This window comes from Muntiacus reevesi, chromosome 2 (assembly GCF_963930625.1).
Source record: "Muntiacus reevesi chromosome 2, mMunRee1.1, whole genome shotgun sequence".
In the NCBI taxonomy this organism is placed as follows: domain Eukaryota; kingdom Metazoa; phylum Chordata; class Mammalia; order Artiodactyla; family Cervidae; genus Muntiacus; species Muntiacus reevesi.
In genome coordinates, this window is record NC_089250.1 from 145561702 (window position 1) to 145585224 (window position 23523).

Genomic DNA, 23523 nt, shown 5'->3' on the forward strand with positions numbered 1-23523 from the left:
ATCTTCTTTATCCATTCCTCTGTGGATGGACATTTAGGTTGTGTCTTGTCTTGGCTTTTGTAAATAGTGCTTCTGTAAACATAGGGGTGCATGTATCTTTTTAAGTTATAGTTTTATCAGGGTATATGAGGAATGGGATTGCTGGATCATAGTCTACTCTACTTTTAGTTTTTTGAGGGACTTCCATACTGTTCTCCATAAAGGCTGCACCAATTTACATTCCCACAAACAGTGTAGGAGGGTTCCCTTTTCTTCACAACCTCTCTAGTATTTATTATTTGTAGACTTTTAAAAGATGGCCATTCTGACTGGTATGAGGTGGTACCTCGTTGTATTTTTGATTTGCATTTCTGTAAGTAGCAGTGATGAACATCTTTTCATGCCTATTGGCCATCTGTATGTCTTTTTTTTAAAGTATCTGTTTAGGTCTCCTGCCCATTTTTCAATGGGGTTCTTTGGTTTTTTGTTATTTAATTATAGGACTTGTTTGTATATTTTGGAAATTAGGTCCTTGTCAGGTACATCATTTGTAAATATTTTCTTCCAGTCTGTAGATTATCTTTTCCTTCCATTTATGGTTTCTTTTGCTGTGTGAAAGTTTGTATGTTTAATTAGGACCCATTTGTTTATTTTTTCTTTTGTTTCTATTGCTTTGGGAGATGGATCTAGGAAAATTGGTATGATTTTTGTCAGAGAATGTTTTGCCTGTGTTATCTTCTAGGAGTTTTATGGTGTTTTAAGTCTTTTTTGTTGTTTTTGTTTTGTTTTAAGTCTTTAAGCTATTTTTTAGTTTATTTTTGTGCATGGTATGAGGCTGTGTTTTATCTTCATTGATTTACATGTGGCTGTCCAACTTCTCCAACTGTTTGCTAAAGAAACTATCTTTTTCCCATTGTATATTCTTTTTCCTTGTCAAAGATTTACTGTCCATAGTGTATGAGTATATTTCTGGGCTTTCTATGCTGTTATATTGATTCATATATCTGTATTTCTACCAATATCAAGCTATTTTGAGTATTGTTAGCACTGTAGTATTCTGTGAAGTCTTGGAAGGTTATGTCTCCTGCTTTGTGCTTTTCCCCCAGTGCTTCTTTCACAATTTTGGATCTTTTATAATTCCATATAAATTTTAGTTCTGTGAAAAATATCATGGGTGTTTTGATAGGTATTGCATTTAATCTATAGATTGCTGAGGCCAGTTGAATTTTGACAAAGGTGCAAAGACAACTCAATGAAGAAAGGATTTTTTTTTTTTCAACAAATACTGTTGGGACAACAGAACATCATATGCACACACAAAAAAACCACTTTCTTCTGAAGCTCATCAGTCAGTTCAGTTGCTCAGTCATGTCTGACTCTTTGTGACCCCATGAACTGCAGCACTCCAGGCCTCCCTGTCCATCACCAACTCCCGCAGTTTGCCCAAACCCATGTCCATTGAGTCTGTGATACCATCCAACCATCTCATCCTCTGTCGTCCTCTTCTCCTCCTGTCCTCAGTCTTTCCCAGCATCAGGGTCTTTTCAAATGACTCAGCTCTTCGCATCAGGTGGCCAAAGTATTGGAGTTACAGCTTCAGCATCAATCCTTCCAATGCACACCCAGGACTGATCTTCTTTAGGATGGACTGGTTGGATCTCCTTGCAGTCCAAGGGACTCTCAAGAGTCTTCTCTGAAACCACAGGGCAAAAGCATCAATTCTTCAGTGGTCAACTTTCTTTATAGTCCAATTCTCAGATCCATACATAACTACTGGAAAAACCATAGCCTTGACTAGATGGACCTTTGTTGACAAAGTAATGTCTCTGCTTTTTAATATGCTGTCTAGGTTGGTCATAACTTTCCTTCCAAGGAGTGAGTGTCTTAATTTCATGGCTGCAATCACCATCTGCAGTAATTTTGGAGCCCAGAAAAATAGCCAGTGTTTCCCCATCTATTTGCCATGAAGTGATGGGACTGGATGCCATGATCTTTGTTTTCTGAATGTTGAGCTTTAAGTCAACTTTTTCGCTCTCCTCTTTCACGACTAAGCGACTTTACTTTCACTTTTCACTTTCATGCTTTGGAGAAGGAAATGGCAACCCACTCCAGTGTTCTTGCCTGGAGAATCCCAGGGACAGAGGAGCCTGGTGGGCTGCCGTCTGTGGAGTCACAGAGAGTCGGACACGACTGAAGTGACTTAGCAGCAGCAGCAGCTCTCACTTTCCTCAAGAGGCTCTTTCGTTCTTCTTCACTTTCTGCCATAAGGGTGGTATCATCTGCATATCTGAAATTATTGATATTTCTCCCGGCAATCTTGATTCCAGCTTGTGCTTCATCGAACCCAGTGTTTCTCATGATATACTCTGCATATAAGATAAATAAGCAGGGTGACAATATACAGCCTTGACGTATTCCTTTTCCTATTTGAAACCAGTCTGTTGTTCCATGTCAAGTTCTAACTGTTGCTTCCTGACCTGCATACAGATTTCTCAAGAGGCAGGTCAGGTGGTCTGGTATTCCCATCTCTTTCAGAATTTTCCACCATTTATTGTGATCCACACAGTCGAAGGCTTTGACATAGTCAGTAAAGCAGAAATAGATGTTTTTCTGGAACTCTCTTGCTTTTTCAGTGATCCAGCGAATGTTGGCAATTTGATCTCTGGTTTCTCTGCCTTTTCTAAAACCAGCTTGAACATCTGGCAGTTCGTGGTTCACGTATTGTTGAAGCCTGGCCTGGAGAATTTTGAGCATTACTTTACTAGCGTGTGAGATGAGTGCAATTGTGGGGTAATTTGAGCATTCTTTGGCATTGCCTTTCTTTGGGATCGGAATGAAGACTGACCTTTTCCAGTCCCGTGGCCACTGCTGAGTTTTCCAAATTTGCTGGCATATTGAGTACAACACTTTCAGAGCATCATCTTTTAGGATTTGAAATAGCTCAACTGGAATTCTGTCACCTCCACTAGCTTTGTTCATAGTGATGCTTCCTAAGGCCCACTTGACTTCACATTCCAGGATATCTGGCTCTAGGTGAGTGATTACACCATCATGATTATCTGGGTCATGAAGATGTTTTTTGTACAGTTCTTCTGTGTATTCTTGCCACCTCTTCTTAATAGCTTCTGCTTCTGTTAGGTCCGTACCATTTTTGTCCTTTATTGAGCCCATCTTTGCATGAAATGTTCCCTTGGTATCTCTAATTTTCTTGAAGAGATCTCTAGTCTTTTCCATTCTATTGTTTTCCTCTACTTCTTAGCACTATCACTGAGGAAGACTTTCTTGTCTCTCCTTGCTGTTCTTTGGAACTCTGCTTTCAAATGGGTATATCTTTCTTTTTCTTCTTTTCACAACTGTTTGTAAGACCTCCTCAGACAGCCATTTTGCTTTTTTGCATTTCTTTTTCTTGGGGATGGTCTTTCTCCCTGTCTCCCTGTACAGTGTCACGAACATCCATCCATAATTCATGAGGCACTCTGTCTATCAGATCTAGTCCCTTAAATATATTTCTCACTTCCACTGTATAATCGTTAGGGATTTGATTTAAATCATACCTGAATGGCCTAGTGGTTTTCCCTACTTTCTTCAATTTAAGTCTGAATTTGAATCCAGAGTAGGCACTTGTTTAAGTCTCTAAACTCAACAGTAAGAAAACAACTCCATCAAAAAATGGGCAAAAGACGGACAGACAGATCACCAAATGGTGTTTGATGTCACTGGCCATTAGGGCAAGGCAAATTTAACCCACATTGAGATACCACTGCTTACTTACTAGAATGACTTAACAAAAGTACTGAAAATACTAAGCACTAGAGAGGCTGTGGAGAAATCACAATCCTCATTGCTAGTGGGATTGCAAAATGGTACAGGACTCTGGAAAAACAGTTTGGCAGTTTCTTATAAAACCAAACATACACTTATTCTTTCACCCAGAAATCCTACTCCTGGATATTTATCCCAGACAGATGAAAACCAATGTTCTTTGCACAAAAACCCGTACCCAAATGTTTATAGCAGCTCTATGCATAATTGTCCCAAAATGGAGAAGCCCAATGTCATTCAGCTAGTGAATGGATAAGCAAGTTGTGATAGAAACATGCAATGGAATACCACTTGGCAGCAAAAAGGGAACGGACTATTGAGTTAGGCAGCAGTTTAGACAAATCAACCTGAAAAGGTTACATACTGTAGGATTTATATGACCTCTTTGGTAAAACTGTGGTGAGAGAATAGATCAGTGGTTCACGGGAGTTGGGGTAGGGGGGAGGGTGTGATCACACAGGAATAACAGAGGGAGTTTTCTGGGGTGATGAGACTGTTCTGTATTCCAACTGACACAGTGCTTACAGGGATCTATGTGTATGTAAAAACTCATAGATCTGTATACTAAAAAAGTCAATTTTACTATATGATAATTAAAATTAAAAAACATTTTTTTAAGTACCAAAAGAATCTTAATATACAAATCTCAGCCTAGTTCACACCAAGAATGGCATCCACATGATGCAGCCAAATATCAGGCCCTGCCTTCTAAGACTGAGGTCTGAAGACACTGAGATTAGGTTTAAGGGAATGGCCACCTATGAATGTGGACCTGAATTCAGAAAAGCCCTTTCCTCTGTGGAAAGGCTAGACTGGCATGGGGGAAGCCTATTTCTTCTCTCCCTGGGCTATTCTAACCAATATTAGAAAAAAATTTGTTACTGGAACTTGTTCTTTCAAAACCTTCAGTTGAAGCAGCCCTGCAGAGACAGATCACACTTCCATCAATTTCAAGCCTACTGAGAACAGGAGAGAAACTCCTCTTTGGTACATTAAGTCATTTGGCTTTGGGAGCCCACACCCTATGTGTGTGTTAAAATTTATAGGACTCAAAGAGTCAGTTTTAACGAATTAAAAAAATTTAAAAACAAGCAAAAAGAAGCAGAATGTACTTGGCCCTGAAAGTGTCAAATGCTGGTTGTAAAATTGCGCACGTCTTTGACTACAAAGCAAATATAGGTATAGCAACTGGGTGAATGTTCAGAAAAATCTGTTCCCTATCCTACGTCTCAAAAGATTTTTTTCCGTTTAACAGTTTCATATCTCAGATATTCCCAACCTATTTTTTTTAATGACAAACCAAATTGTTTGTAATAGAGTTGTGTTCCTAAAGCAGCAGGACTAGATGACTTTAATTTTCTCAGTCTGCTTTTTAAAGGTATTTTATATATTTCAGTTTTCCCAAATATTTCTCTTCCTTACATCTCAACCCTTTACCATCTTACATACACACACACAAAGGTTTTTCTCTAGGCTTTTTCTGCAGATTGTACATCTCTTGGTGGGGGTAGCGGGGGATGAGAAGCAGGTTTTATACAGCTGATGTGATCACTATACAGACAAGCTTGGAAAATGCTACCCAATCTGCCAATTAATTAAAGCATTAATCTGAGGAGCAGCCGGGCCAGAGAATGTTTACCCAGAGAGGGGCGTGGTAGGAATTGAGTGGGAAGCTCCCTGTATTTGCATGAAAATGGAGGTGCTTAGGAAACCCAGCTTCCTTTTGTCTCTAAAGGTGGGGCAGCCCTTATCCAGTCCCTAAGTCTTTCTAGCCTGTTTAGGAATCCTTTTAGGAAGCTAGTGGCTGACATACGATAGCACCGTAGAAAGACAAAAATTAAACCCCAGGCATAGTAGGGGTTTATATACTGAGCAAGTTCAGTATAGAGTAGCTTCTTAGACCTGGAATGAAGCCTAAATTCAGGAGTTTGTGCTGATAATTAAATAGAATAGATGTAATGTTTTTGTAGGTTTTAGAACCATATGTATGGGTTCAAATTCCAGCTCTGCTTCTTACTATCTGTGTGATTTGAGGTCAGTCTTGTCTGGTCTGAGCCTTATTTTTTTCATCTGTAAAATAAAGATCATGAGTCACCTCATCATCTCAAGGTAGTTAGCCCTCTGCTTACTGTAGACTGAAAGAAGGTGGTGTCTGACTCTTTGTGACCCCATGGACTGCAGCACTCCAGACTTCCTTGTCCTTTACCAACTCCCGGAACTTGCTCAAACTCATATCCATCAAATTGGTGATGCCATCCAACCATCTCATCCTCTGTTGTCCCCTTCTCCTCCTGCCTTCAGTCTTTTCCAGCATCAGGGTCTTTTCCAATGAGTCAGTTCTTCGTATCAGGCAGCCAAAGTATTGAAGTTTCAGCCTCAGCATCACTCCTTCCAATGAATATTCAAGACTGATTTCCTTTAAGATTGACTGGTTTGATCTCCTTGCAGTCTAAGGGACTCTCAAGGGTCTTCTCCAACACTACAGTTCAAAAGCATCAATTTTTTGGTGCTCAGCTTTCTTTATGGTCCAACTCTAATATCTGTACATGACTACTGGAAAAACCATAGCTTAGTCTAGACAGACCTTTGTCGGCAAAGTAATGTCCTGCTTTTTAATATGCTGTCTAGGTTGGCCATAGATATAAACTGCCTCCAACACAGCCTTTTGTTCTTTTTAAAATTATTTTTCAGCAAGGGACTATAAACCACAAGTTTCCCCCTCAACTTCCTGGGATGTGCTGCATTCTTTATCTCTGAGAGAAGTGACCTTGATTATAACTACAAAAGACCTGAAGACAGCAGCTCATCCTGAGATCTCTTTGGCCATGTTGGCTGTACTCAAGATGAGGTTTACCTATGTATCCCTAGGGAGGGTGGTGAAATGGACATGGAAAATTGACCCAGCTGTATTGATGATATTAAAGAATTACTGTTAATTTTTAATCTGTGGTTTAAAACGTGTGTGTGTATATGTATATTAAAAACATAAAATTTACTGTCTTAACCATTTTATTGTTAATTTTTAAACATGGTAATGATACTGTGGGGGTTTGGTGTTTTTTTAATCTTTTAGAGCTGCAAACTAAAAATTTTACAGATAAAACAACATAGCATCTGGAGTTTGATTCAAGATAATCCAGAAGGAGGACGATGGTCCCAGCAACTAAGAACTTTGCCTCACAGCACAGACAAAATGGGCTTTTTCTATGTTTAGTTTCTTGCAAGATGGCACCTCCTCATGCTCATTTCTTTTCTTACAGAACTCTCAGAAATTGAGCCCAATGTGTTCCTTCGTCCATTTCTGGAAGTAATTCGCTCTGAAGATACCACTGGCCCTATAACTGGACTTGCACTCACCTCTGTCAACAAGTTCCTATCCTATGCGCTCATAGGTAAGCACTCGGGCTTTTTTGAGTGACCACACTCTTTCAGTTCTTTGCCTTTCCCAGGGTGGTCAGGCTTTAGGCAATGAGCTGGTGATGCTGGAAAGTTTTCCCCAGCTATCTGTTTCCTTGTAGGAAAGAAATAGGATTGTTTTTTAGTTACTCATCACACTAATTGATTGAGGTTGTACAGAGTGGGGAGTGAGAGGAGGTTTCCTTGGGACTACTGATTTCTTTGTGCTTCGAAGGCAGTTAAGGATATGATGCCCTTGGAGGTTTGATTTTAGTTTATCTTTATTTTTCAAATATAATGTATGATTATTTTAAGAAGATAAATAATAAAGAGGTGACTACAAGAAAAATTAATGGTCTCTGTCAATGTTCCTCATCCTTCTTTAGGTAAATGATGTTAACAGGAAGGTTTGAATCTTTCTATACCTTTCCATACATGTATATAAATATATATAAAGTTCTACTTCTTTTTAAAAAGAAATAAAAAAAGAATTATGTGCTAAATTTTTTTCTCATTTAATAGTATTAAAAGTGTACATAATATAATTATCTATCTGATTTATTCTTTTCCCTCAGATTTTATTGATAAAATTGATGTATAACATTGTATTAGTTTAAGATGGACAGTATAATGATTTGATATATGCATATGTTGCAAAATGATTACCATACTTTGTTAAGTCCATCACCTCACATAGTAACATTTTTTTGTGTGTGATGAGAACTTTTAAGATCTGTTGTCTCAGCAGCTTTCAAACATACAATACAGCATTGTTAACTACAGTCATCATGCTGTACACTACTTCCCCAGAACTTATTAATCTTGTAACTGGAAGTTTGTACGTTCTTTTTTTATTGTAATAAAATATACATAATATAAAATTTGCCATTTTAAAGTATATAATTCAGTGGCGTTAACTACATTCACAGTGTTGTACAGCCATGCCATCCCCACCATCTGTTTCTCAAACTTTTTCATCATACCAGACAAGAAATTCTAACCATTAAGCAATAACACACCATTTCCCCTGCCCCTTAGTCCCTGGTAAGATTTTTTTCTTTTTGGTAGCTGTATAATTTCTATAGTATAGATATAACACAGTTCACTCAATCATTCTCTTATTGGACAATATTTAATATTTAGGTTGTTTCTGGTTTTTTTTTTTTCTTAGAAAAGATTTATTTATTTTTGGCTGTGCTGGGTCTTCCTTGCTGCACGTGGGCTTTCTCTAGTTGTGGTGAGCCCAGGCTACTCTCTGTTGTGGTGCACCAGCTTTTCATTGTGATGGCTTCTCTTGTTGGGGAGCAGAAGCTCTAGACACATGGGCACGCTGGCTTAGTAGTTGTGGCACACAGGCTTAGTTGCTTAGGGGCATGTGGACCAGACCAGGGATCAAATTCATTTCCCGTGCATTGACAGGCAATTCTTAACCACTCGCCCACCAGGGAAGCTCAAATTGTTTCTTATTTTGAGCCATTATCAATAATGCTGAAATAAGCTTCCTTGTTTACATAGCTTTATTATAAAATTTCCTTTTGTATGACAGATTCCTGTACTTGAAATTTGAATGGCTTCTCCTTTATTGAATTGTCTTTGTTTTTCTTATCAGTTTGTAGGAGTTCTTTGTATAGTGAGGATATTAACCCATTGTCTATCATAGTGTTACAAGTTTCTCTCAATCTAGTCCAAATATTTTATCCAGTCTATTGTTTATCTCTGAATTTGTTTATGGTGTATTTTTTTAATTTCTTTTTAGTTGATTTTGTCACTCAAAATCCTGAATTCTTTTTCTCATATTGCCTGCCCATGTGTAGTGGTGAGGAACATAGAACACAGGCAGCTGTCCTTGTTTCTAAGTAGGGAGGCAGGAAAAGTGGAAGCTCAGGTAGCTAGCAAGAAAGGGAAATGACCTTCAGTTCAAGGCAAGAAAACCTTTTGTCTTTTCTAGAAAATTGGATTTGTTTAGTTGAAGCATTCAGGATTGGGAGCAAATATGCTGGTGCCAGCTAGGTTCTGAATAGGGGCATCAGCTTCTCCAGGCACCCTGGTCCTAGCTTCATACTTAACCTAAGCAAAAAGCAGGCCTAACTACCTAGAACCTTGCCCTGAGCACCACCTGCAGGTCATCTCTCTTCATGGCCTTCAGGAGCTGCCCTGTGCCTTTTCCCTCTGCTCTTTTGTCAGCGTTACTCTCTCGCCTTTCTTGGCTTGGCAGACAAGCTGGTCATTGGAGACCTCAGGCCAGCTGGTCACTGGAGTTTCCTGTGGTGGGAAAAGAGAATGCTGGAGGTGGTGATTGCAGTGGGCATGAGAAAAGGAACAGGAAGCAGTGTCTGAAAGCCAGAAGGCAAAGGAGATGAGACTGGCAGATTTCCTGCGGTCTTCTCCAGGGTGGCCAGGAAAGGAGGGTGTTCTAGAGAAGGGGTCCTGGGGAAGATAAGGTCTGTTAAGTGAGCCAGTCTTTTGTTTAGGCTGCTCTTGTTGAAGGAACTGCCCTCCATCTCTCAATCCTGTGATGAAGGCTTCTAGGATTATTTTAGATCCTACTCCAAAGACCAGCCTTTTATTTGGCCCCACACAGCTGCCAGGTCAGGATTTGTGCTTCTGATTGCCTGACTTGTGAGGCTCTGCCTGTGGTTCTAAGGACCTGTCACTTGTACTTGCCTTTTTATTTATTTTTTCAAATTAAAAAAAATTTTTTTTGTTCTTGCCTTTTTAGAAAATTAAGTTTGCTACTTCATTCAAGCTCAGAGGATAAGAGTTACAAAAAGATCAATAGAGCTTAAACCACTTTAACTAGGGAGGTTACCGAAAGAGGGGAAGAAATAAACCCCCAGAAGTTTGTGAGGTGAGAGCAAGGCTGCCATTCACTAGGAGCTCTGAAACACCCACACAGCAACACGAAGGCCCTGGATTTTCTGAGCAAGGAAAGGTCCTTCTGTGGACTCTGCCCAGCAGGACTGTGCGAGAGGACTCAGGCAACTGCCTTGAAACTATAGGATTTTCTGTATTGATTGGGAGAAACATGGAGGGTTGGGTAATAGGAGGAGCTGGGTCACTTCCTCTACTATATAGCATCATGAAATTGGCTTCCTTCTGCATGACCTCTAAAGTAGCCATTCATGATGCTGAGTAGAGGCATGAAGTAAATAGGACAATGAGAGTCTTTGACCAGGTATCAGAGACTAACCAGGACAGAAGAGAAAAATGAAAACCACTCACAATTGATGAAAGTGTTCTGACTCATTGTTGCAAGAGAAATATTCTTGTTTCTCAGCCATCCCCTGAGCTTCAAATTCAGGAACTCCATTATTTTCAAGTACAAGGAAAGAGAATAGTGAGAATTTCTTCTAATTCCTACACTTAAAAACTAGGAGGTTTTCTTACCTTATACCATGTCACCTCTAGAGCATTTTTATCTGTCACTCACAAAGTTTTTGTCATATTCCCATCTTTGTTTTTTTCTACTTGTGCCCCCCAAGAACAATCCAGGCTGTTCTGGAGGACCCTTGTAAGCCTTGATGGAGGTCACTTCTTTGTCTACTCCTTATGGGTATTTAAATCATGAATGGGAGCAGTTTCCTCCTTGGCAACATTTGTGTTAGCTTCTACCCCAGTGCTGGTTGTCAGAGCTGGCATCTCCCCTCTTATTCACAGTTTAAGGTCTTCCTCCCTCCTGCTTCCCAGTTAGCTAGCCTCCAGTCCTCTTCAGTTTGTCCCCGATCACTCCTTAATCTTTAGTTAAGGATTCTTGTTCATGACATACTGTTTTTAATAAGCAGGAAGTGCTCTCTGATTTGCTCTAATGGGCACCCAGATCTGCATATTGGCAACAGTGACTGTCCATTTTTTACCTCTACTCCCCTACCTCAGTTGCACCTGAATACTGCATTCCAAAAGCAGTCAGATAGAGAGATGTGTTGAAAGAGAACACATGAAAAGAGAAAGGCTATAACCTTGGTATTCAAAGCTCTGGCCCTCCCAGGCACTTCTGGGCCAAAACCTCAAGTTTCCAGGTCCTTCCTCTGTCAAGTGAGTAGCATTACAGCAGTGATTCCCAAGTGTGGTCCCCTGACCAGCAGCATTAACTTTACCTGGAATCTTGTTAGAAATGCAGATTCTCAGGCCCCATGCTAAACCTACTAAATCAAAAATTTGGGGTGTGGACCAGCAATTTTTATTTTTTACAAGCCCTCCAGATGATTCTATATATGGTTGAGAACCACTTTTACCCAGTAGCATTTGTGCTGAGATGGGCACAACATATATCAGCCAATTATGGGCAAAAACTCTCAGGTAATTCAAGGAGCCATGGGTTAGAGAATTGAAGAGGAGAAAACTAAAGTCTTTCAAAATAGACCCTACACAGGACGTCTTGACTTTTTCTCTCTCCTCTTCATATCCTTTCTTTTTTTTTTTTCTTTGCTGGAGCAGATCCCACCCATGAGGGCACAGCAGAGGGCATGGAGAACATGGCAGATGCTGTCACCCATGCCCGTTTTGTGGGCACAGATCCTGCCAGCGATGAGGTTGTCCTGATGAAAATCCTTCAGGTAAATGGAGGGGGACAGCAGTTAGGCTAATGGCCAGGAGCTGGTGCCTTCGACTCTACTTACGGGAGCCTGCCAGCAATGTGAAGCTGTGTTTTGACTCCACTGAGGCTTAGAGAGCTACTTTGTTTCCAAACAGGCTGCTCCATACCCAAAGTAAAAGCTTTTTCTAAGGAAAATAATAAAAAGCTTTAAATTTGATATTGATATCAAATAACTGGAACCCTGAATACACTTGGACCTCTGGCAGACTATATCTGTGCCATCCATCCGTTGGGTTTGTGGGCTAGGGCAGAAATGAGTGCTGCACTATGTCGGGGTCAAATAACATAAAGACACAGCTCCTAAGATAAGCTCCTGGGAGATTTGACCACCAGCACCAAGCCGAAGCAAGGTCAGCTTTCTTGCTAACCTCTTTCTCACCCCTGAGTGCTTCCATAGAAGACTAGAGAAACAGGAGGCACTTTCTCCCCCTTCATGTACACCCTTCTTCACCCAGCCTGCCTTGTTTATCTTAGTGTCTCCTTTTTCTTTCTGCTAGGTACTGCGGACTCTGTTGCTGACCCCAGTAGGTGCTCACCTAACCAATGAATCTGTGTGTGAGATTATGCAGTCTTGCTTCCGGATCTGCTTTGAAATGAGGCTCAGTGGTAGGTGCTTGAATACTGGGCCCTTCATCATTCCTAGGGGCAGTATCTGTGAGTATGAATATAGGATACTGTCTCTGAACCCCAGAGAGATAGAAAACTCATGACTTCTCCATCACCTACCTTGTGGAACCATAGGGATCTTGAAGTCTCTGTACTTGACAATTTGTTGTGTGGCTAGAAGAGACCTTAACTCTTTGTGCCAGGGCAGGAATTGGGCTAGATCGCAGACTTACTGAGCCCAGAACCAGATCTCCTTCCCTTGAGGTTTCTGGGATTGACACCAGCCTGCAACCCCTGAGAACATGTCCTTGTGCCTTTTTTTCCTGACTCAGTAGTGCCATCTAGTGGATAGGTGAAGTTATGGCTGCCAAGCTAAGCTGGAGCTGGTTTTAATAAGTTTGGTATAATCCTTAGTAAACAAGGTTTGGAGGGGAGTCTGCTCTGAGAAGCCTCCTGATAATAGCACAGCAAGTAATGACACCTGTGTTATTTGTTTTTGCCTGTGCAGAGTTATTGAGAAAATCCGCAGAGCACACTCTCGTAGACATGGTGCAGCTGCTCTTCACAAGGTAAACCTGCTGCTGTTTGCTTCAGCCCGGCTGCCCAGGCCTCTTGAGCCTGCCTGCTTCCACACAACCACTTCAGGGACCTGGCCAACCCCACAGTCACATCAGAGGCTACTGAGATTGTGGATGGAAGTAGCTCTCTGGGCCCAGGGTTACCATGCAAGGGAGAAGGAGAAGGGAGCTGGCTTGGTCTCAGAGGGAATCAGAGGGTTATTTGATCTAGGCTGACAGAGCTTCTTCCCAAACTTGTGTCAGCTTCTGTGCAGGTAGCAGCTGGGAAAGGAAACCCAGAGAGGAAGCTAAATTCAAGGGAGCCTGGGGCAGGTTGCTGAGCTCCCAGAACTCAGTCCAGTTTCTGTGAGGAAGGACCAAGGCTAGGGTAACCAACAATCCTGGTTTGCCTGACTGGCCCCATTTGAACACTGGAAGTCCTGCATCCCTGCAATCCAAAACCGTTGGTTACCCTCATCAAGGCCCTCAACTTAGCCCTGAGGCGAGCGTGTTACAGCTTCCCCTAAGGGATATTGATGATGGAGGAGGTTATGCTTGTAGGGGAGTAAGGGTTATATGGGAGATCAGTGTACTGTGAAACTAAGATTGCTTTTTTAAATAGTCTGTTAAAACACACACACACTTCCCCCTGGGATTTATTTCTGCTCTCAAATCTATAAATAATAATCCTTATTACTCACAGACTAGATTTGCCTCTGGACCCTGCTGCTAATTGTTTCCTACTTCCCAGGTTCGAATTTACTGGTTTCAAAACTTCATCTGCCTTTCACTTCTGACCCTATGCCCAGTCTCCTGGGGTTTTAATAGACTACTCTCTCCCCATATCATGACTTTCAGCAATATCTTCTAGGTGAATACAAGCAGGAAAGTATCAGTTTAAAGATGAAAAGAGCCTCTGCACTCCAGGGGTACTTAGTCACCTTTCCCTCATGACAACTACCTTCTTTTTTAGAATGTGTCTGTGTTCCACGTTCCTCAGTTTCTGTGGCCCTTCTATGAAGCTCTGAAAAGGGTGAAATTAGCCTGTTTCTTTTTCTAGCTTTTCCTAAGAGACTCTGACTCTGGGCTGTCTGGGCTGTGGCTGGCATGAAGGGGAATATTTGTTATTATCCCTAATTACAGTCCATGGGATTTTCTTATCTCACAGGTTACCTCAGTTTAAAGAAGAACCCAAGAACTATATGGGGACCAACATGAAAAAGGTATGACCTGCTATCCTTCACCCAAACTTCAATCTCCCAGCTTCTGTGCTATCGGGATTTTCCTGGATACCCTTGCTTAGCAAAAGTATGCTTTTGCCTAGACAGGTTTGCTTGGAATCTAGAAATAGTTATCACTCCTTTACCAAGAAATTTTCCAGGTACCTCTTTCCCAAGTACCTCTCCTTCCCCAGCCTTTCCTTTCTAGCCTATCTTTGTTGACCCACCATATAAGCTAGTGAGCCAGTCCTTCATGGAAACTGGGTGAGGCCCATCAGGCTGGGCAAAAAATGTATGCTGATAAAGGTGAAAGTCCAGCCATCCCCTCAGGGCCCAGTCTTGTCAGCTGATAGGAAGCCTAGAGAGGCCATACCTAAAATCCCCTGATACTGGATTAGACTGGGCTCATGCTTGGGCTAGCCTCTGACAAGATAAATCAAGTCTGACTCCGGAACAGAAGGTTCTCAAACTGCTAGGAGAAGAATGGTGTTCACAAGAATGGCCTCTTTCTATCTTAAACTGAAGCCCTGGACTTCACAGGTCTCTGATGAGGATTCTGCTTGCAGTCCTAAGAGGTTCTGCCCTTGAAGATGACCCTTGGCTGTTTGGTGCATGAACCTGACCTTCCCATTTCCCCTGCCATCCATCCCCATTCCTGCCCTGTATCCTGTTGGCTTGTGTCTGAGTTTATTTCACTCTGTTTAAATCGTTCGTTTGCCTGTCTTTCACAGATTTCTCCATGTCTCCTCAACAAACTGGAGCTAAGTAGTGGGGAGCAGACCAAAGCCCTGAACCAGTTAGAGAGGGTACTACTCTTTAAGAACCTCAAGGTCTCTCTCCCTCTCCCTCTCCTTACCCCCTTTTAATTTATTTATTTAAATGTTTATTTTTTATGTGTAACATCTGGGTCCCATGTTCTCTGTGTAGAGCACAATATACCCCTCCCTAGTAATACAGCACGGCTTTGGAAGAGCTGCTTGTGTTTGTAACTTTGCAGTGTTGGGAATTTTCATGGGGCATCTGGCTGCCTGGAGGCAGAAGGAAGCCTTGAACTGGTAACACATTGTGTAGTGAGCCTAGATAGAGAGCCTGGGTCCTGCTGACATCTTGTGAGGAGGCTTAATATCTACCATTTCTGGGGGAACTATGAGGGACCGTCAAACAAGACCCTTCACTTTTCTACCCTCTCTCTGTCTCAGAGCTGGCATTAGAAAGCTTAAGCACAGTACTTGATTCTAGCTGGATAATTGAACTTGGTTTTGAGGGAAAGGGTAGTCTGTCTGGTTGAGGTCTTTTTTTTCTTGGTTACCTTACCATTAAAGGAGTCATTCTAAGCTTTAGGACTATAGATGGATGAAAAGGAACCAGGTCCCAGGTTAGCCCAGGACACTGGAAATACTTTGTGATCTGCCAGGGGCCCTCTGTCCTTGAGAAGTAGGGGAACTTAGAAGACATGCAAGCTAAAGATTACTCTAATCCCTATATCCCTGCTTTAGGAAGGAGAAGGAGAGAAGGCAGTGTGGGCTATCTAAGCTATCACAAGAGTGTGCATGCTAGAGGTGTAGTTGTGGACATTCAGGTCATTGAAGATGAAAAGAACTGTATGTGTGTGCACTTGACAGTACACAGGCCTGTGTTCTCTCTGCATTCTTTGTCTCAAAGTTTCATTTGTGTGCTTGCCTAGTCTCAAGTTGCAGCTCTCTTCAGTAGCTGCCCTGCGTTTTGCCATGTTTAATAAGCTGGGACCTGCCCTTTTTTTTTTTTTTTTAATAAAGCTTATATTGTCCATTGGAAGTAGAATTATACGGAAAAGGTGATGAAGAATTTCACCCCACCTTAGAACAGGGAGCACAGCTATACTTTTAAAGGACTGAGACACTTGTAAGAACTGGCAGCCTTTCAACTCTTACTCCAGCCAAGAGGCAGAGAACACCCATTGAAATAATCAGGTTAAAGCTGCGTTTGCAGAGGATGGAGAAGGGATATGATCCTAGTGGGGGAAGGAATCTCAGTGACTGGCTTCTCAGTGAAAGTGGGACTACCTGGAATTCCTGAAATTGGGGAGCCACCTGGAGAGAAAAGATATCTCACACAAGTCAAGCCAGATGTGAGTGTTTTTTGGAGCTCAGTGACAGTTTCCAGTTTAAGCCAGGAGGTTCCTGTTTTCCCTCATTGATCTCTCGGACTTTTGGCCTATCTGCATGTTTGACTGACTCTTACCTCCAGAACTTTCTTTTGCCATGAACTTGACCCAGATGAGCTTCAGTGGTTCCCAGAGGGAGCATCCTGGTTCCTGCTTACCACAGGAATCCCAGTACTCAGAGCACTTGAAGCTCTATTCTAGGCATATGACTGCTGGCATTTTGGAGATGCAGGGACAAAAAGTGTAAATCCAATGCTAGACTGTTGCTATGTTACTAAGAGCTGGAGGTGGGGCTCATCTGTTGGGCTTCTCTCCTTTATGGGTGGAGATATGGGTAGGGAAGAAAAAATTATGTGGTTTCTAAGCAAAGCATCAAAGGTTAGCCAGATTCTGGAGGGCTTGGGGGAAGAAGGGGGGCCTATCCCTCAGATAGCAGAAGGAATTGAATAGGCCAAGGATAACATGGGTATATTCAGCCTTTAGAAAGAGGCAGAGAGAAAAATTGTTTCTACTCTCTTTAGAGTCATGCTGATAGTTCCTAGAAGAGAATTTCTGTTGCCCATCCCAGGAATGGTCCATCAGTCTAGGAATAGTTTGATATAACTGAAGGGGGATTGGATTAAACCATAACTGAGAAGGCATCGGGATAAAGAAAATGAAATGGGCCTAAACAAAGTAGCTGTGAACTTAGGGTGGAAAAAAATGCATGAAAATTTATACCTTAAAGTAGTCAACAGGTGATAAAGGTTTCCTTTTGTGACTAAAAGGAAGCTATAAGAGGGATAGAAATACAGCAAGAGGGAGGGAAATGGAATAGAGCAAGAGTCTAAAAAATCAGTAGTCTTAGCATCTGAAAGCATAAAGTTGCTTCTAGAAAGACCAACAGTGAGAAGGATAGGAGAGCTCATTTATATACTGATATTGGGAGTACCAGAGCAGCAGCATGACATGACCTTTCATCCTTAACTCCACAAGTCAGCTGGGATACCACTCCTTCCATAATTCCAAGGAATGAACCTTTGACCCATTTGATGTAGACAGTCAAGAGTGAGGGATGTGGTTAGGATCTAGGCCCAATTCATGAAGTAATAGGAAAGCTAAGCATTTGGCTGGGACGAAGTAGGCTCTCATACCTGGGTAAAAACTTGGAGTCGAAGGCTTCTATGCAAGTAGTTGAGGAAAGCCCAGGGATCCAGGGCCTGTAGATCTGAAGCTTCTGGCAAAGGACCCCCTGCCCTTACCCTTTCTGCACATTGGTCGGGTACCATCTACAGGGCTCAGGATGGCCACCTGGGATTCAAGGAAGCAGAGTGATGTGTGAGGATTGACCTTAACAATGACCAGCCTAAAAACAGAGTGTCACTTTCCACTTGGAGGCTCCCAGGCTGACCTTTAAAGTGGCAAATGTAGAAGGCCAGCTAGAGGACTAGGACTGTGCTCTGATGGTCTCGATTGTTACTTTGATACAGATGTGATGTATAGGCTATTTTCTAGGGACCAGTAGGACTAAAGAAGGGAGATTTCTAGGGATAGAATCTTAATTTGAATATCAGTGCTAATGAGGTATGATATTTCCAGCTGAAAATGAGAGCAGGAGGCATGAGTGATTCATCTAAGTGGAAGAAACAGAAGAGATCTCCTCGGGCCCCACGTCATATGACCAAAGTCTTACCAGGTTCAGAGCAGCCCACCTCCAGTGGAACCACCTTATCCTCTAACCTCAGTGGTGAGTAACTTGAGCTGCTTTTTCTGATTAGAATAGATAGAAGAAAAGCTCCTGCCTTTCTCAGGAATTGTGTCAGTGAAGACCAACTAACTGAGGCACTTTGGTCCTTCAGCAGAGAGCAAAAAGGAAAAACTCCAGGTCAGGTCAAACTGTGACCATTTAGCAATTCTGCAGTGACTTAAGGTTGTTCTCCTTCTAGTGGAACTCTGACTACTTTAGAGACCAGCATATGCAGTCAAGGGAAAAACAAGCAAACAAACGGTGCCATGGAGGGTAAGTGTTTCCCAGAGTCTCTTTTCTTTAAGCTTTACTTACTTTATTTGGCAGGTGGCATGCCCTTCATTGATGTACCCACTCCCATCTCCTCTGCAAGTTCAGAAACTGCCTCAGCAGTGGTCAGCCCCTCTACTGACAGTGGTCTGGAGTTCTCCTCCCAGACCACTTCCAAAGAGGACCTCACTGACCTGGAGCAGCCTGGCTCTCCAGGGTACAGCACAGTTGCAGAGCCTGGCAGCAGCGAGCTGGGGGTTCCTGAGCAACCTGAGCCGCAGGTATGGCTTTGATTTCTAAAGATCCCTGTGCAGTCTTCTGCTGTGGGAATTGGCTTGATCCCTTGGCTCCTTTATCCAGGCCTTGGTTGAAAAGAAGGTTGGGGCAGTGGGGGTTCTTCCCTGTTTCCTAGAATTAGCTGTGCTGCCTAGGAAAAACACAGCATGACTCAATGTGGTGGGTAGCTCCCAGGATTTTCAAGTTGTGTATACAGGCAGTACTTGGCAAAGGTGAGGATGCTGGCTATGGCTTTTTCTGGATGTTAATGATCTAAATCCCAAGCCCCTGGGGTCCTCTGTTGGTATGGGGTTCTAGTCACGATAGGTCAGTGTTTCCTCAGGTGATGTCTTCTGAGTCCTTCATCTTCATCTTCACCTAAACCATCTTGCAGTGATTCATAGCCCACTGAGCTGACCCTGTACCCACAGTCCATTAGAGACACTTGAAGGACAGAGACTTAAGGGAAATAAGTTCCAAGTTGCTTTTGCCTCATCGTTTTTCCTATATCCTCCCCACGACTGGTCATAGCAGGAAGGGGCCCATGTGGAAAAGGCCCAGTCAGCATCTGTGGAATCCATCCCTGAAGTGTTAGAGGAATGCACATCCCCTGCTGACCACTCTGACTCTGCCTCTGTCCACGACATGGATTACGTCAACCCCCGGGGCGTGCGTTTTACACAGTCCTCTCAGAAAGAAGGTGAGTACTCCCAGACAGGCTCTTGCCCTATCCAATCCACTAAGTTGTCTGACCCTAAACCATCCTAGATCCAGGGTGTCTTCTGGCAATGTTCTAGGCCATTTTCTCGTGAGGAAATGGAATCAAGCCAGAGGACTGTTGGATGGCGCTCTTCCCTAGCTTACACAGAGAGGGAGTTTGGTTAACAATAGGAAGTGAAAGGGAAGAATAGAAGCTTGAGACTTCTAACAGAAAGGTCATCAATTCTGATTCCCTTCAGTAAGTGAGACTAGTCTCCCTATTGCCCTAGAAAAAAACTTGTTTTTTATTTTTTCGGAAGAGAATCACTTATCTGAAATTGCCTGTATAATACAGGGCAGGTTAGTCCTGTGATTGAGCCAGTTGTTTCTTAGCAGCCCCACTTCCCTCCTGGCCTTTCCCAGGCACAGCTTTGGTCCCCTATGGTCTTCCCTGCATCCGTGAGCTCTTCCGCTTTCTCATCTCCCTCACCAACCCACATGACCGCCACAACTCAGAGGTTATGATCCACATGGGACTGCATCTGCTCACAGTGGCTCTTGAGTCCGCCCCCATAGCCCAGTGCCAAACCCTTTTGGGCCTCATCAAGGATGAGATGTGCCGCCACTTATTCCAGGTAAGATTGGATTTCGAGAGGGGCACCAAGCCCCTGGCTTTTTCTCAGGGTCTCTTAAGGGCCAGGGACACAGGGAGGTTTGGCTGATTTGTATGAAGAGTATAGGACCCAGGAAAGAACCTACCTCCTCTACTGACCACTAGTCATAGTCAAGAGGCCTCCATTAATTCCCGGGGGATGCTGGCAACCAAGGGGAAACATAGGACTGGCTCGATACAGAGTTCCCTCAGAGCACAGATATAGAGTTCCCTTGGTGGCAACTTCCCACAGTTTGCTCTCCTGCTTTTCCCTTGGTTGAGCCAAAGTCAGGTTCGGAAACCTAATGGCCCGTCCTACTGTGATGTCCAGATACTCAGCGTAGAGCGACTGAACCTTTATGCTGCTTCCCTCCGGGTATGCTTCCTACTCTTTGAGAGCATGAGGGAGCATCTCAAGTTCCAATTAGAGGTGAGTTTCTTGAACTTGGAAAAGGAAGGGGGAAAAAAAATAGGAAGATGTACGGCACCTTCATTTTGATCAGCTTTGTCATGCTGCAGGGGTGGGATTTAGTGGCATCTGAGGAGAGTGCTTTTAACCTCCATAGTTTGGTTTACTGGCTAACCTGTCTCATGGACAAATTGAAAGGAGCCCAGAGAAATCTGCCTGGCTTTAAAATGGGAGAACCCAAATGTGAGAATTGGCAAGTAACCTCACTGTGAGTGGCTACAACTCTTTTGCCTGTAGTTCTTTTGCAACACAAGCAGACAGGTCAAGCTGAATTCACCAGAAAATTGCAAAAAGGAACCCTGAATAGGACCAGATCAGGCTCACAGAGCACAAAAAGGGCAATAGGCAACTTGTTTTGGATCAGGCACGAAGTAGAGAACCAGCCCACCCCTGTCGTGAAGGGCAAAGAGGGGAATGTCTTTACATATGGAGTACCATTGTCTCTTAATGCATGCTTCCTGGCCAGCATTTGCTTCCTGTCTAATTTACCTCTTCTTGAACCCTTTCTCCATCCAAATGGCAATTACTGGATTATTGTCAGATGTACATCAAAAAGCTCATGGAGATCATCACTGTGGAGAACCCCAAGATGCCTTATGAGATGAAGGAGATGGCCCTGGAAGCTATTGTGCAGCTCTGGCACATCCCCAGCTTTGTCACTGAGCTCTATATCAACTATGATTGTGACTACTACTGTTCCAACCTCTTTGAAGAGCTCACCAAGCTGCTGTCCAAGGTGCTGAGCATTGTTCCTGGTGTCTAGAAAGAAAACTTAAGGAAATCTCCTTGGTGGTAGTGAGGATACTACATATAGGGAATGAAACACTTGAGAATTGGGGAACAATAGGAAGGGCATTTTCTCAAAGTTATGTAAAATTTATGGGCATGTAAAATTTTGTAAAAGTTATGGGCAGTTTTAGGATTTTTGGAGAAATATTCTAACCTCAAGTCTACTGGATCTGTTTACTTTCCAGAATGCCTTCCCTGTTTCTGGTCAACTCTATACAACACACCTGCTGTCTCTCGATGCCCTATTGACAGTGATTGACAGCACTGAGGCCCACTGCCAGGCCAAAGTCCTCAACAACCTTCTCCAGCAAGAAAGGAAAGAGGCCGCCAGACCTGGCTATGAGGCAGTAGATGGCACTCGAGAAGCCAACAATAGTGAGAGGAATTTCTTTCTTTGAGGATTCCAGGAGTCTATGTTTATCCCTTTTCTACTCGCTGAATCCTTTCTCCTACACTTTCATTACTTCCTCTGAAGTACTCCTAATTCTGTGTTTCTAAGATTTGGTGATGTGAATCATAGACCAGCCTAGCACATTAACAGTACTCATGGACTTCTCCCTTTCTCCTCTTCCATACTTTGTCTATTTTACTGAATTGTTATTTCTTTATGGGGAGAAAAGAGAATTTAGATTAAAGGATATAGGACTTAGGTTCCCTAAAGTTCCAGGCTTTAAGGAAGCTTTTCCTACTTCTCCTTCCTTCCTTTTTCTACTACCAGTAACTGCCTCAACTCTAATTTATCTTCTCTAACTTTTCCTTGAGATTGAGGTGCAGAAGATCATGGAAAGTGACTCAGTAATCTCTTTATTAAACTATAGAATCTAATGCTTGACTAATGTGGGATAGTGAATACTTATTTGGGCTTGGGTTTATCCTGTCAGGACTGGTGACCTATGTGCGAACATGCAGATCTCCTTTGCCTGAGACTCGATTCTCCTGAAGCTCTTCTTGGCTTCCTACAGCACCAGTCTTCACTTAGCTTCTTCTCTCTTATCAGCTGAGAGAGCAGCCAGTGATGGGAAGGCTACAGGCATGGCCCCAGACATCACAGGCCTGAATCTGCCAGGTGGAGGGCGACTTCCAGCAGAACATGGGAAACCAGGATGCAGTGATCTGGAGGAAGCTGGTGACTCTGGGGGTGTGTACTGGGTGTCCATCTTCCTCAGCCCCCTCAGCTGGAAGGCCTGTTGGAGAACAGAGGGGATGGTAGCAGAAACCCCTGAGGGCAGTACCCAAATGAACTTGGCCACTCACCTTGGCTCCAGACCCAGAGAGAGGAAGGAGAACATTGGGAACCCTAGAAAATAGGACTTCTAGGGATGTGAAAGACTGATGAGCACAAGAAACTTCCTGAGGCATCCTTCTTTTCACTAGAGGGTATATCAGCATCCTTCTAAAAGTCATTATCCTGGTAAAAGAGGTCTTACTGGTGTTTCCCTCTTTCCCTCCCATTCCTAGCTGACAAAAAGTTTACCCGGAAGCCACCTCGATTTTCCTGTCTCCTGCCAGATCCACGGGAGTTGACTGAAATTAAAAACAAAAAGAAGGTACATATAGATATCCCCAGAGCTCAACCTCTACCCGCTCTGACTGGGTGGTCTCTGTGGGGTTCTGTCTCATAGAACAAGGGAGAGTTTCAGTTCACTGACCAGTTTGCTGTGGCTAATTTTTGTGCTTGTTGGGACTTCAGCAGCCCCCCCAGTCTCCTTTGTAGCCCTTTCCTTACTCCTAAGCCATGTAATCAAGACCTCCTATTGTGTGCTCCTGGGCAAATGCTGCCCTCACTGAGAGTCAAGTGTTACTTGTGACAGGAGTCCTGGGAACTGGTATCTTGTGGGTCACTGAAGGTTATTGGTCATCTGGGGCTCTGGGGTGATCATTGGCAATAAAAGGGAATTGACATTTATTCTGGTGCTTTTAGTAAAGTTCAAATAACTCTGCTTTGTGGTTTTTTTTAACACAAAGAAAACCTATTTAACCCTTCTTCATCTTAAGGCCAGCCTATATGACTTTGGTTTATGTGTGCCCTTAATTGCAGAACTGTGAATAGACAGTCAAAAAGTTATCGTCAAAGTTAGTTTGCCTTATCTTTCAAACTCCAGGGCTTAAGAGCTAGGAACCCAAAGGAAGGGGAATTTGTAAAGAAAGACTAGAATCAGTTAGTCTGTAAACAGACACTAGGGATGGCTGTAAAACTGAAAAGAAAACCTTCTCTAGTCTCTTTCTTCTACTTTTTTCCCCTGATTCTCAGGTTGGAGGAGAGTGCTCTGCATTTTTAGCACTCAGAAAAGGAGTAAGAAGGAGTTCCTCAACCAGTTCTACATA

At 42.9% G+C, this 23523-nt stretch overlaps 1 protein-coding gene across 6 annotated transcripts in view; it reads left to right on the top strand.

Moving 5' to 3' along the window:
• Positions 1 to 23523, top strand: part of GBF1 (golgi brefeldin A resistant guanine nucleotide exchange factor 1) — a 120898-nt gene that overhangs the window by 82907 nt on the left and 14468 nt on the right. For 4 of the 6 annotated variants that reach the window (XM_065923207.1, XM_065923209.1, XM_065923211.1 and 1 more), the window contains 14 exons: positions 7062 to 7193; positions 11632 to 11750; positions 12289 to 12397; positions 12906 to 12966; positions 14123 to 14177; positions 17896 to 18043; positions 18371 to 18594; positions 19121 to 19289; positions 19712 to 19923; positions 20272 to 20370; positions 20951 to 21145; positions 21384 to 21573; positions 22196 to 22336; positions 22657 to 22745. In XM_065923207.1, coding sequence (XP_065779279.1) covers positions 7062 to 7193; positions 11632 to 11750; positions 12289 to 12397; positions 12906 to 12966; positions 14123 to 14177; positions 17896 to 18043; positions 18371 to 18594; positions 19121 to 19289; positions 19712 to 19923; positions 20272 to 20370; positions 20951 to 21145; positions 21384 to 21573; positions 22196 to 22336; positions 22657 to 22745 — 1943 coding nt within the window. The remainder of the gene's footprint in view (positions 1 to 7061; positions 7194 to 11631; positions 11751 to 12288; positions 12398 to 12905; positions 12967 to 14122; positions 14178 to 17895; positions 18044 to 18370; positions 18595 to 19120; positions 19290 to 19711; positions 19924 to 20271; positions 20371 to 20950; positions 21146 to 21383; positions 21574 to 22195; positions 22337 to 22656; positions 22746 to 23523) is intronic. The other 2 variants (XM_065923208.1, XM_065923210.1) reach the window with 1 other exon arrangement.